This window comes from Sebastes umbrosus, chromosome 10 (assembly GCF_015220745.1).
Source record: "Sebastes umbrosus isolate fSebUmb1 chromosome 10, fSebUmb1.pri, whole genome shotgun sequence".
Classification (NCBI taxonomy): domain Eukaryota; kingdom Metazoa; phylum Chordata; class Actinopteri; order Perciformes; family Sebastidae; genus Sebastes; species Sebastes umbrosus.
This window is the reverse complement of record NC_051278.1, coordinates 16,422,864-16,437,103: the sequence shown is the minus strand read 5'-3', so window position 1 is coordinate 16,437,103 and position 14,240 is coordinate 16,422,864. Positions and strand designations below refer to the sequence as shown.

At 39.6% G+C, this 14,240-nt stretch overlaps 1 protein-coding gene across 1 annotated transcript; it reads right to left on the bottom strand.

Moving 5' to 3' along the window:
* Window positions 1-23: 23 nt before the first annotated feature.
* On the bottom strand, window positions 24-5,648 carry msx3 (muscle segment homeobox 3). The gene is made up of 2 exons (XM_037782391.1): window positions 4,681-5,648; window positions 24-2,376 (listed from the first exon to the last, which is right to left on the bottom strand). Exons 1-2 carry the CDS (start codon window positions 4,997-4,999, stop codon window positions 1,967-1,969), a joined length of 729 nt encoding a protein of 242 aa, XP_037638319.1. The 5' UTR covers window positions 5,000-5,648; the 3' UTR covers window positions 24-1,966.
* Window positions 5,649-14,240: the final 8,592 nt, after the last annotated feature.

The following is a 14,240-nucleotide window of genomic DNA, read 5'->3' as shown; positions in this document are numbered from 1 at the left end:
TAGACATCCATTCAGGTGGAAGAGAAAAATAAGACAGATGTCAGAATTTACATAATAGATTTTAATAATTGTACAAAACATCTTTTTATCCATCAGATATAAAATACACTGTACACTAATGACTGATGTGAGTCTATCAGTCCACCATCAGAATTTTGAAGTTTTGCAAAAATAGCTGATGACTTTTATTTACATTTAGTAATGAAACTGGACTTAAGAGCTCTTTGAACATCTGTGCAAAAAAGTTTTCCTTTTGAGGTAATGTAAAAAAAAAAAAAAAAAATGAAATGACAATAGTATAAAGCAGATTTATTTTATAGGTGATTTATATTTTTGAAACTGTGAAAAATTATTCAGAAGTAAACAAATATAAACTGTGGTTTTAGATATAAAAGTAACCTTGACAGATCTCACGGTTCATAGTTAACATGAAAAAAGTCATTGTGCAGTATATAACAGCTCCATGTTAAAATGCCAAAGGTAGACATATTTTTGAAGATGAAACTTCTAAGAACAATTTTAGATTTCATTACAATGATGATGAAAAGGCACTAATGAACACTTCATAGTCTGTTCCATGATGGTTGTTGTTATTGATTATGAGCTATTACAGATGACCCACATATTTACATATATATGGATATACTGTTGGACTAATTATGCGTCTTTTTTGTTGAATTTTATTTTATGATCATAATTTTGGGTAAAATACACCCATCAGGTTTGTTTGGTAACTTTTTCCTTCCACCTTCAGCTTATAAAAAAAAAAGTCTGACTGTGAGCTATATTAAGTTTTAGACTATCTGGGGCTTAACTGAATATGAATGATTAAAGGTTGATGCTCTTCAGTGTTTTCTTTACCCCCCAAATTTAAAACTGTCCTTTTAAGGTGAGAAATATTCAAAGGCCTCTGGAATAGAAATCAAACATTCATGTAAATCACTTTATGAGTTATTGCTTTAAACCCAAAGCTACAGGCCTTTTAAATAATCATGTCATCTCTTGCCACATTAAAATCACTTTGACTAAAAATATTTACAGAAAACCTCTATTGGAATAGAAAAGATCACAATATACGAAATTTGAAGATGTTGTCCGAAAAATTAGCTCAGCGAGTCTTTCATTTAAAAAAAGATTTACTGAATACACTGCAAAATTGAACAAATACTTTACTGCAAAGGAAATCTTAAATTATTATTTATATTTATAAAAAAGTATAAAAAAAAAAAAAAATGCCAATTGAGGGAAAATATTTCAATTGTGTCTGATTGAAAAATGTAATTAAAATTAAACCAGGTTTGTGTGAGAAATATTACATTTTCCATTATAACGAAACATATTTAAAATGTAATCTAAGGTTTCAGACAGATTGACTCATAAATGATGGACATTTTTGCAGTGTAGGTTATTTGCTGTATGATATTTTTTTTAAAAAGTTAAAAAAAAAAAAAAAAAAGAAGCCAATTGAGGGAAAATATTTCACTTGTTTCTGATTGAAAAATTAAATTAAAATTAAACCAGATTTGTGTGAGAAAATATTACATTTTTCACTATAACGAAACATATTTTAAATTGAATCAAAGATTTCACACAGATTGACTCATAAGATGGACATTTTTGCAGTGTAGGTTATTTGCTGTATGAAGGCATTTTTAAAGGCAGCTCGATGCAGTTCAAAGTTGGTGATGTTAAGACAAGTAGTACATCCCATAAGGTCCACTACATTTTTTATATTAAAAAAAAATTAAAATGCCAATTGAGGGAAAACATTTCACTTGTTTCAGATCCGCGTGTTTCTTGAATGAAGCGACTATTTCAAAATTAAACCAGATTTGTGTGAGAAATATTACATCATTGATCATGAATTCTCATAAAATGGACATTTTTGCAGTGTAGGTTATTTGCTGTATGAAGGCATTTTTTAAAGGCAGCTTTTCCCCAACGATGCAGTTCAAAGTGTGTGATGTTAAGACAAGTAGTACATCCCATATGGTCCACTAAATAGTCCTGGGACTTGGAAGGCAGGCCGCGGTGCGTTCAGGGCCCCGTAGAGTGTCGGTGCGCCCATGGGTGATGCGCTCAGTGGGAATGGAAAGGCGAAGGCCGGCAGCAGGGGCTTCGCGGCCAGCTTGAACTTCTCCAGCTCGGCCTCCTGCAGTCTCTTGGCCTTGGCCCTGCGGTTCTGAAACCAGATCTTGACCTGTGTCTCTGTGAGGCTGAGCGAGTTGGAGAACTCTGCTCTCTCTGCGATGGAGAGGTACTGTTTCTGACGGAACTTCCTCTCCAGAGAGAGCAGCTGAGTGGTTGTGAAGGGAGTCCTGGGTTTCCTGTTGTTCTTGTGTTTGCGGAGAGGGCACGAGGTCGGGCTGGGCAGTCCTGCAAGGAGATTTAGAAACAGTCACATTACTGGAACAGAAAATATGTCACCCATGTTAGTCACTCCGATTTTACATCAAGTAAATACAAGTAGCCTACAGCCAAATGGGAAATGTCGAGCAGAATATTTAGGCTAAAGGGAGCAAACAAGTTCAAGTGTATAAAATACAAGGGTATAAAATAAAAAAAGTACTATTTCTAGCACCAGTGCCTAATAGAATAACAATTAAGTAAGATACATTTATGTGTCAATAAGATAAGATAAGTAAAAAAAAAAAAAAGGTAAAGTAAGCTAACAAACTTTAAAAAATAACTTATATTTCACATGTTGGACATTAATATTGCACACAGTGAACAGTGATATTGCACATGAGAATGTAAAAAGTGGTATTGCACATGATATTGGTATTATATTTGTGCTCAGTGTCCGGTGTTTTCAGCAGTACAGTGTTATTAGAGTAATGGATATACATACATCACAAAATACATTTATGATCTTCTGCTATGTTATGAACCATCCAGACCTCTCAGGTCATCTGGATCAGGTCTGCTTAGTTTCCCCAGAGTCACAACTAAACATGCAGAAGCAGCGTTCAGTTTTTATGCACCAAATATTGTGAACAAGCTCCCAGAAACCTGCAGGACCAACTCCAACTCTGAGTTCTTTTAAATCAAAGCTTAAAACCTTCCTCTTTGCTGCTGCCTTTTATTAAAGCAGATAATGATCTTATACTACACTAGAGTTTTTACTCTTGTGTGTAATATTCTATTTTAGCTTCTATCCTATAGCTTGTTTTTATTTTCTAATCTTTAATGTTTTTATAACAGTTTTAATTATGTCTTAATGTTCTTTTGCACTTTGTCGCAATGTTCTTGAATGTTTATGTAAAACACTTTGAATTGCCCTGTTGCTGAAATGTGCTCTACAGATAAAGCTGCCTTGCCTAAAGGGAGTGCATTTTGCACATAATCACATCTCAAAGTTTAAAAATCCATTTCCATCATATAGATTTCTAAAAAAGGAAAAGATAATTAGGAACGATGGCTTTTTACATCGAGTTTCCTCATCAGTGTACTACTGTAAAATAGGGTGTGATTTATTTACTCTATTAGTTTGTACAAGGTTATTCAATTGTGCTAAATAATATCCATATATGTATATAAAGACAAAGGAGGACGGTCTGCAGGACGGATAATAATGCACTATACTCACTTTTAACAGTCTCTTCTGCACTATATTCACTTTTTTTAATAGTCGTGCATCACAGCTGTTACTCTGCACTATATTCAGTTTTAACAGTTTTCTTCATCTCCTTGTATTTTTATATCTGGTATATTTTTTTTTACTTTGCACTACTAACTTTTTTACTGCCTTTTTACAAACATGATTTGCACTATGGAACTGTGATGCTGGAAACTTGAATTTCTATCTATCTATCTATCTATCTATCTATCTATCTATAAGTTGGAGACCGTTTTAGACTGTTGGAAAGTAAAAAAAATAGCGCATGTTTCTCAGAATTAAGAAAGAAAGAGAGTATCCTGCACTGTTAAGAATTTCCCAGTAAAATAACAGTAAAGAGCTGGCAGCAGGGTTGCCTTTATGTTACTGTAAAATTAACAATATTATACTGTCGCTGAAATTTACAGCTTTGTACTGTTAATAAAAAATACAGTTTAAACTGGTTTTTTTTATTAATTTCACAGTATTTTACAGTTAATTTACTGTTTAAAGATACATTATATAGATGTTTTCCACCTTTCTTTTACATTATCTCACTGATTTGTTTTAATGCACTATTTAGGTTGTTTACATACATATTAATAAACATTATTTTTTGCCTAGATGAATAGACTTAGCAGGTTACAGACATAGGAATAGTCACACTAAATACAATTAAAGTCACTTGTTAGGAAAAAGGCTAAAATAGACTTGTTGACACTTTTTCCCAAAATGTGTGTCTCTAGCTGGCTACAAGCACAGAATGCAAACCAGAACAACATGTGAGTGAAGAACAGAGCTAATTCACTGATTTTACAATCATGTACAATGTACAAGCCTCACATGTGCAGATCAGGTCCCAGAATTAAAAAAAATACTGCATGAAACTGTTACTGATGATACTTTAGACAGCTGATCAGCAGTAAAGTGATGTTTTTTTAAGAATGCATTATAGTTCAGTTAAAAAAATGTAACATGTTTTCTTTTGTATTAACAGTAAAGCACTGTTTTTAGCAGTAACAGGTTAATACTGTTGAAATCCTGCTGTAAATTAACAGCAATTGTTTACGGTGTGCACTCACTTGGAGGAGATGCGTAAGGAGGCTGAAACCAGGTGCTGGTCTCCTTGTCTCTGATGTCCACCTCTGGTTTGGACAGATAAAGTCCCCTCGGTGACGCACACTTTGTCTCCTCTGCACCAGGCTCTGAGGAGGACTGGAGGCTTCTGTCCTTCGTCCTGTCTGAGATGAGGGACTCCACACTGAAAGGCAGATCTACACTTTTGCTTTTACACCTTCTGGCAGATGACAGGTCCAGCTCGTCTCTTCCAGCGTCTCGGTCCTCTGGTGAGGTCTCCGAGGATCCTTGCGCAGGATTCATTATGCACGACTGAGGTGCCATACAACCACTTTTCCTGCAGCTCTCTCTCCGATGCTGTTTTTTTTCTTTTCGCAGTTTTCACTCGAGGGAAAAATCTGTTATCGTCCAGAGGCTCTCCAATGTTGCGCAGTAAACTTCAGTTTTTACGCACGGACTTGCCTCTCCTCTCCTTCAGTGAAGTGCCATGAGTTCCTCTCTCATCTTTCTCCGCCTGCCTATCAGTCCATCGATGTTCCCACGTGACTCTGCTAGAACAGTTTCTGATAGGTCAGGCTTCTTAATGACAGTGTTGTGGTCCATTTCATGCGCCTTGTGGTGCCTTGACAGATGTAAACCTCCGAGCAGGGGCGTGGCAAGGAATTCTGAGTCCACATAAGTAAAATACCCCCCCACACACACACTCACACTCACACACACACACACACACTCACACTCACAGACACACACACACACACATGCATGCTCCCTTGTCCCCCTCGCCTTTCTCACAGGAATTGTTGTTGTTTGCGCCGTCCAGCTGTGGGCTCCTCCATCAGCACCATCTTCCTCCCCAGTAGGCTACTGATACACTGGCATCAATGGGTTTAATTTTTGCACACTTAAACATTGCAAGATAACATCATGACTGCATGGATATATTTAAATTTCAGTGCATAAACTCCTTTGCTAGGTCTGAATATTGGTGAAACATTAGAATGATACTTAAAGGGACTGTTTGTAAGAATCAGAAATGCTTGTTAACAGCGACACCTGTGGCCGTTAAGTCAACGAAAGTCAGCGTCGGGCTCGAGCTTGTGCTCGCTCTAAATAGACATGAATGAGCATCGCTCAAAACAGTGAGGCGACACACGTCAGCTGAAACCACAATATCACTCTTTATTTCAGCTGCTTGGCAGTAATGTTAGCTGACCAGACGAAGGTCTCTCCATGAACATGATTTAGATCTGATCCTAGTGTTGGCTTTTCCTGCTTCAGCCTCCCGACCAGGAACAGGGGAGACACCGGCACCCGGTCGGAAACGATAACGTTTCTCGTTGCGGAGCCCCGTCACTTCACAAGACACGGGAAACCTCTGTTGGTCTGGAGGAGCTGCAGCATTTATTTCTGCACAAACGTCCACTGTACATTCACTAGATATTCTCAGAGCTGCGAAGTCTTTTGCAGTGTGTAGTGTGCGCGCGCATGCGCGTAAGAGTGGAGCGCGAGAACGCGCGCGGTGTGTGAGTGAAGGCAAGCAGGTAGAGGAGCAGAGGAGCAGAGTACAGCAGAGACTCCGGCCCTGGAGACCAAAGCTACGGTCTCCCCTGCGTCTTCCGACCGCGGCCAACACTGTTTTGCAAGACGGGCTTCACTAGATATAACTTTGAGGTTTTGGTGCTTCCGTGTAGTTTGTGTTGGAGTCTGAGTCTGAACAGCGTAGCCACACGCGAGTGCGCATATGCGAGCGTGCATGGGAAACCGACCCGGTAGATTTATACGTGTAAAAAGTTACAAACAGTCCCTTTAAACATTGCAAGATAACATCATGACTGCATGGATATATTTACATTTCAGTACATAAACTTCTTTGCTAGGTCTGAATATTGCTGAAACATAAGAATGATGTTTAATATATATAATATAAATTATATAAAAAAAATTTGACATATTTGTTATCTTATTTTCTCTAATTCTGATTACCGAAAATTTAGCTAACTAGTGCAGTGCCCATTCATGCCCGCTGCGGACGGCATGCTCATCAGTCTGCAGAGCCCTGAAGCCCCGCCCCCACTGCTGAACAGAGTGCGTTCGCTTTTTTATTCAAAGTTTATTAATATTAAATGTGTCACGTGTCCAAATAACACAAAATTCGACAAAGCACTCCCCTGGATTCCCAGCAATACACCTGCCAAGTGTGAAGTAGATCGGATGAGTGATTCTCGAGATATGCGAAGGACACACAGAAAGACAGACAGACTGAGATTCCTCGCTTTATAGTCAGATATGGGGTTCCGTTATCTATGTTATGACATGCACAAATCAAATGTGGACCATACCACCTTCTCAAACTCTTTACTTAAATACCTTACTCTAACTGTAAAGATGCAGTAATTGATATTTTTTATATTAACAGAGAATTATCACCCATCTGTAGTTCCCCTCGGCTTCACGGAGCATTTTAGCGTCTTTCAACTCATTGTTTTGGTTTTACATTCCCAACTTCACTGTTTTGAGTCTGTCTCACCGCTCTCATCAACCTTGTTTTCAGCGGCAACATGCAACTGCTCTTAAGCTAAAGTATAAATCGATGATATGTTGATAAATGTTGTGTTTACAGCTTGTTCCGCTGCCCCTAAGTGCCCAAACAATCAATGAAAGAAGGTTTAACAAAAGACGCACCCAAAAATTCAGTTTGCAGAACTTTACTGGTATGCAACTTTTTCGTTATGTTGCCAAAACTATAGTGCTACTAGTTACTTGTTGTAGGACCTCGTCTGAAAAGTTGATATATGTTACAGTAGTTTATCACTGTGTTTCATTAAAGCGGTAAGGCAATGCCGGCTGTGATTCACAGTACTTTTTATACTCTTAAGAGTTATTATCACTATAAATTTCTATCTTGTGGCCTGTAATCAAATTATCTACGGCTGTGTATTGCCTATATTTCAACCCATTGTGTTCATTGTCTGCGATCCCTTTGAGCGGTAGTAAAACCCCAACTAATGTCGCAGAGGCCCATTGAAGAGGCCCATCCAAATTGGCCTTGTTTTGCAGCTTTTCAAATCAAGTCAAATCATTTTCAGTGAAACCCAATATGTGAGAGTTTTTCTCTCTGTTGTTGGGCCTGCAGCAGCACACTGACTGTCTGTCTGTCTGTAGAACAATTGGTTAAATGGAGTTAACTGTTTCTCTCCCCGAGGTAGCCTACATTTCTGCTTTGATCCTGCTGCGCCTGGCGCCTGTCTGCTCTCTCTCCCCCGCTCCCTCTCTGTGTGACAGTGATAGATCGCTGGGTAACCATACAAGCTTTCAATGACTGTAATTTAGTGCCCAACAACATTACATTCTCCTCTACTTACTGTGAATATTACCACTCTCGCTCTCCTCCTGTTTGAAATGGGATGTAGGGCTGTCCGTAATGCTTTGTTGCTCTTCCATTGTTTTATAATGAGTGAGTAAATTATATTTCCTACTTCTCTCTGAGTAGCACGCGCATGCCAGAACAATGAGTATTTTGGTTTGGAAAAACTATATATAGTGCAGCGCTACAGTTTTTTGTGTATAAAAGTATCTCCGTCATTTCTATCCATGTGTTACTTTTCAATACCAACAACCTGATTTTTGGGTCAAAATTTGATGTCAGTTCATTCGGTAGATGTTATAGTTCACTGGGAATAAGTGAAAACTTTGACCTGTTAATGGCGCTAGCTGAAAGGTCACCAAAGTCATTAGGAATCAACATTTGAGCACCATGGATGTCTGTACCAATTTTCACGGCAATCCATTCAATATTGGACGAGACATTTCACTAAAACCCCAAAATGTCAACCTGCTGGTGGTGCTAGACGAAAAGTCATTTAAGATTTTAGGATTCACCCTCTGGGCAGCATGACTGTCTGTACAACACTGAACGGCAATCCATCCAACAGTTGTTGTTAGATATTTCAGCCTTTAAATGTGGTGGAGCCACAGACCAACAGAACGATAGTGCAGTCATGCCATCCCTCGAGCAAAGCCTCTAGTGAGCAATAACATTTATAATATTGAAATGTCAAAAAAGAAAAAAAGTAGATAAAGAAAGAAAGTTGTAATTGGTAAACAGGTTCTAGGAAAATGTTCCTACGGTATTCTTCGGCTCATTATTTTAGTTGCTTTTATAACTTCAACTTAGAAGCTTCAACTGCCGTCTGTCTGTCTGTCTGTCTGTCTGTCTGTCTGTCTGTCTGTCTGTCTCTTGTACACACAAAGACAACCTTACACACACCTCTCTGAACTCTGCTGCATTGCCAAAGTGGAGAACTGTTTAAAGAGGTAATTGTGGTTTCCAAAAGAGTTTTCCTTTCGAACCAAACATGTCGAAGCAGGCTTTTTATATTTAATTTTTTTTTTTTTTTTAATCTTTCTCTTTCATGAGAGCTGGCAGGGCTTACAGCTATAGGGGAGGGGGGGGGTCAGAGTCATGTGGGATAAACATTTATGAAACACACAGCGGGGAACTTTGCGGTGAAAGTGTATCGTCTTTAAAAGAGACGGGAGGCCTGCCCGGCGAAGCATAACAGAACATTATCCTGTGTCTGAGTGGACCTGCCAACATTGGTATGTCAAAATGTCAATGGATGTGGGATCACAAACTTTCCTTTCCATGCTGACATTTACAATAAATCACACTCTCTATGAATTCTCTTTTATCATCACAGACAGAATGAAGTGTTGATTTTCATACGCACAAGTATCATATTTACCATTCGGTCCGTTTCACGCAGAGATGTGACCAAGTCGGCTTTGCTCGTGTCCTTAAAATCGGTCTCTCGTCTTGAAACACTAATTCATGTCTCATATCCAAATGTAAATATCATTAGTGTCCAGTCACAACTCGAGTCTCAATCGTACCACTACCACTTTAATGTCGGAAATAAAATATATCTTGACATTTTAATGGTATATCATGTTTGGAAAAGAATCAAAGCTACTCTGTCTCATCCTCATTTTATACACAATCCGAGTAAAATCTCTCTACAACTGAGATTTCAGTCAGACTTGAGTTAAGGTCACCCCAGAACCTCATCTAATTTGCACATCATTCCACCATCATTTGAGAAATATTAAATTTTTCTGTAACTAGTTCATTACCTGCCATAATATGATGATTGTGTCATATGGCAGAATCAAAGGTCCACAGTGAGGACTTTGATATGAGCAAAGCTAAAGCTAATTAACCACTTCCATGAGATATACTGTTGATTTTCAGGACTATTTATTGTGTTAAACTTACTTATTATGCACCAATCATTGCTTATACGCAGCACCACGCTTGCAGCCGTCATACTATAAATTGGCATGATTGATATGGGCGTTACATTAATTACTGAAATAATAAAGTCAAGCATACAAGCTCACTTAACAAGATTACAAGCTCACAAATAAAATTGACTTGACTTGACACTATTGGCTCCAGCCCAGTCATGCCAATCAAGAGGATGTGAAGGGCCTGAGGTCTTCCTAGTGATGTTTCTCCTTATCTGATCTGTGCTCGAACGGAACTGCAACAACACGTCAGCCTTGATTTAGTTGTTTCGCCTTTCCCACCGTCAGCACATTGTGTCATGTGAGCTGCTGCTCGCGCTGCGCCCACTCAAGGTCGGGTCTCACCTGTCGACTGTGATGAAGGTCACTGACATGACATGCTCACCGTTATAACATACTTAGATTTTATCCTTCTTGTAACTTGCCTCAGGACATTTCTCAGGGTGTCACAGAGTCAAACGTGACAAAAGGCTTTACTGAGAGTGACCTCTTAAGGTCTCAGGATGCTTCAACCAAAGTGCTTGTCGGATGGTTGAACAGTGTCTGAAACACCCTCGCCCCACACCTTTCTGACCATGTTTCATTCTTCACACAATTACTGTCACTTTTTGTGTGTACAATTGCAGAAAATGTGCGCCATTATCCCCATTTGATTATCACATCACACCGCTCTCTGTGACGGCACACTTTCTACCCTGCCTCAGAGTGTGGCTTTTCGAAACAGCACAGTAGGCTATACCTTAATGAAAGGTGTCCACAGGGGCGTTTTTGCACGTGAGGGATCGCCTCGCTTCCCAGCATTGGACGCTTGATGGGCTGCCACAAGGAACCTGAACAAATGCTTTCACTCGTGGGCTCCTTCTCCCAGGCTTGTTTGGAAACTCTTTTCTCGTATATTACGAAAATTGTTCACCGAAATGTGTTTCTGAAAACATTTTAGGGAGTAATAAGCCTTGTTGAATCTGTCTTCATTTTACATCGACAACAGTTAGTTTAAAAGTTTTTCGGGAGTTTCCAGAGGCGGCGAGTTGTGCCGGACGCCCCTCATTTGCATAAATTAGCCTAGACCTCAACTTTATGCAAATGAGGAGCGGCCAAAGTGACAGTCCGTCTCTCGAAACGCAACGCAACACTTTCGCTACCAGAATGCATTGCACGGCTTACATAGACAATGAATGGGAAGCGTGGACAGGACAACATTTCTCCTTCAGATGTGGACTTCACATTGTACAGACCTGATACCCCTGCCTTTACTCGTTACTGCCAACATGGGCATCGGCGGAGAGCAGTTTTAAGGCAGGATCAAACAACACAATATTAGCCCCAAATTCCCAAACAAACTAATCCTTGGGCACAATAATTTGTCATTTTATTCTGTGTTGTGTGTCATAACAAGACAACCAAATTTGAGGGATGCCTCAAATGAAAAATGACCACAAGACACAATAATCGTACAAATGGGAATACCAGGGAATACTATCAGACAGTCTCTACGTGACATCTCATGGTGTTGTACTTGTTTGTACAGCAATGTTGTAAAGTCTGATCCCAGAATGACGCAAATTCAGGCAATTGCAACTCAAAATACAGATGGGCTACAGCCATTAATTTGACTGTTAATTTGTACACCAGCATAAGCTGAGGTTGTCTGCTTGAAGCATTCATTGTAAGGATGATATCTTAGTAATCTCCTTCTTCCTGGGGACTCACACGGCAGATGATGCTTGAAACCCTTGTAATTACGTGATGGATTGTTGATTGGTTAAGTGCTTTTCATTTATTCTCTATATGTTAGCATGACTCGGCTGCCAGGGGAAAGCGTTGACAGGCGAGCGGCGAGCCGGTTATTATGCCTCTGTGTGTTTTGTACGCAGGATATTGGGTTTGGTGACAGGAAGGCGCGTTCCACATGGCGTCTGACAGAGGCGAGTCGAGTGGTTGGCTGACGGGGACTCGGCAGTGAGTCTTGCACGCAGTGCCAGGTGCTAACAGGTGAACACAGAGATATTGTTGCTGTATTGTCGCGGTTTGGTTACGGAGGGAGACAAAGGGAACCGGACACCCTCTCTGGACCTGGAGCGAGCCAGGGGTTAGGGTGAGCTCAGTGACGGCGCTGACAGCAGGGGGGGTAACTCAGATGGTAGCCTGCACTCGGCGATGATAATGAGGATGATGATGATGTTAGAGAATGACCCACTAACAGAGGCTAGGGATGTCAAATTATCATAGGCTCTTTATTGTCTGGCCATGATAGCAGATGTAGGCGTCGTTAGTATGAGGGTGATGACAGCAGAGGAGCAGGGGACATCACAGGACTAATGGAAGCAAGAGAAACCTGACACACACACACACACACTCGGAGGTACAGCTCTAACCCATGCAGTGTCTGAGTCTTGAAATATAGAGAAGCTAAACTGTAAACTACTAAACAAGTCTCTGGGTGTAATAAGAGCATGCCAGTAGTTCACAGTGGAACACAGAGGATCGGTATGTCCTTGCAGTATTTGGAGCTAATTTGTGGCCAAATGAATGACTGGAGAATGTTTCCACAACATCCTTTATAAGTATACACAGTGTGTAGATTTATAGTGAATTACATCTCACAAATGTCGCTGCCTCAGCATCAGTTTCCCACTTTGCCTCTCAATGAATTGCAGAATGAGGTCAGACCGCAGCACACTGGGAGACAGTACTGAACACAGTTTGCTTTAGGCCCACTGGAAGCTGAGAATGGCGCACTGATTTGTGTCAAGCTGTTTGTGACAGCTGTTGCCGATTGACTATTTGCAAATTAGGTTAAACATTTCCCAACAATATTACAATTGACTCCTCTGAAACCAGTCAAGTGATGGCAGCTGCACTGCAACATGCTGTGACAATTTAAACTGTGACAAATCACACAGCAGCACCTGTTGGGAGAGGACCGGTCCACTGAGACACTCAGCAGAAAAAAACTTCTTAATTCAACTGTTATACCTCTTTCAGTCAAGACAAAATAGACTAATAATAGACTAATAATCAGAAGTTTAACAATATATCCTGCCACAATACATTGGAATACTACAATGTGACACTAAGTATCGTGGAGCTGGAAAATGGATGACAACGTTAACTAAGTCTGAAAAGTTATGACTACGAAAAAGTAAAAATTTAAGTTTGCATAAGTTAAATATTAAGAATTAATACTAAGTTTGATGTCCAACTTTGATAAAGATCTTGTGACTATATCAAACCATGTTGTACCAAACAGGGAGTTGACCACTAATCATTATAAAAAAAACAAAAAACAAAGTGGAACAGTTCTACATTTTGGATTTTAGGAAATGCGCTTATTAGTTTTCTTGCCAGCAGCCGGTTAGCTTAGCTTAGCACAAAGACTGGAAACGGGGGGATACTGCTAGCCTGGCTCTGTCTAAACTTAACAAAAGCATACCACAACCTGTTGTTTTTATATTCCCTCTTTCTGCGGAGTATACAAACAATATACAGTATAACGTGTTAGTGAGCTTCAGAGGTGCTGATAGATGGATAGCCTGGCTGTATAGCTTCATATTTACAGTGCAATAATGTATTGGTGGTAGTATTAGTGGTATTGATCTTATCTCAAGAAAGAAAGCAAATAAACGTATTTCCCAAAATGTCAAACTTCTTTATTGGATGGCAGCTAAAAGCACTTTGTTTAATACCTTTTTCGCTTTTTCGTTAATCTCATTCTAAACGAGATATTAAGTACAAGATGGCTTATCTTATTATCCACCAGAATAAAACAGTGCACCAAAAACAACATTTCGTTCGATATTTAAGAGAACTATTTAGTACCCTATTATATATTATAGCCTATTTAGTACATTATACTTCCACTTTTAATAGATGGCTAATCAGTGCAAAGAGAATGACTAGTTTGGACATATCTAAAGCAGACAGTTTCAGAGAGGACTTGTCCATATTTCCTCAAAGCTTGTGACTCTCACTGACTTCAAAAGACGATCGAGGCATGTCGACGATGTCAATAAATTATAGTAAATAATTATACCCGTGGCTCTGATAATGTTGACCACAGAGGAGCCTAAACTGGAACAAATTAGGGTCACATGACTTGCTCGGGGGCATTTCTGTGCTGGCTCTAGATGGTGGGAATAGCCCTTTGACGTTCGCCATTTCTCAGGCCATCACACGCCTGCCTCTTTAACTTTAGGCTAATGCTGTACTTCAGCTGTCTTGTTCATCTCATATGTGAATACAGATGCATAAAAATATT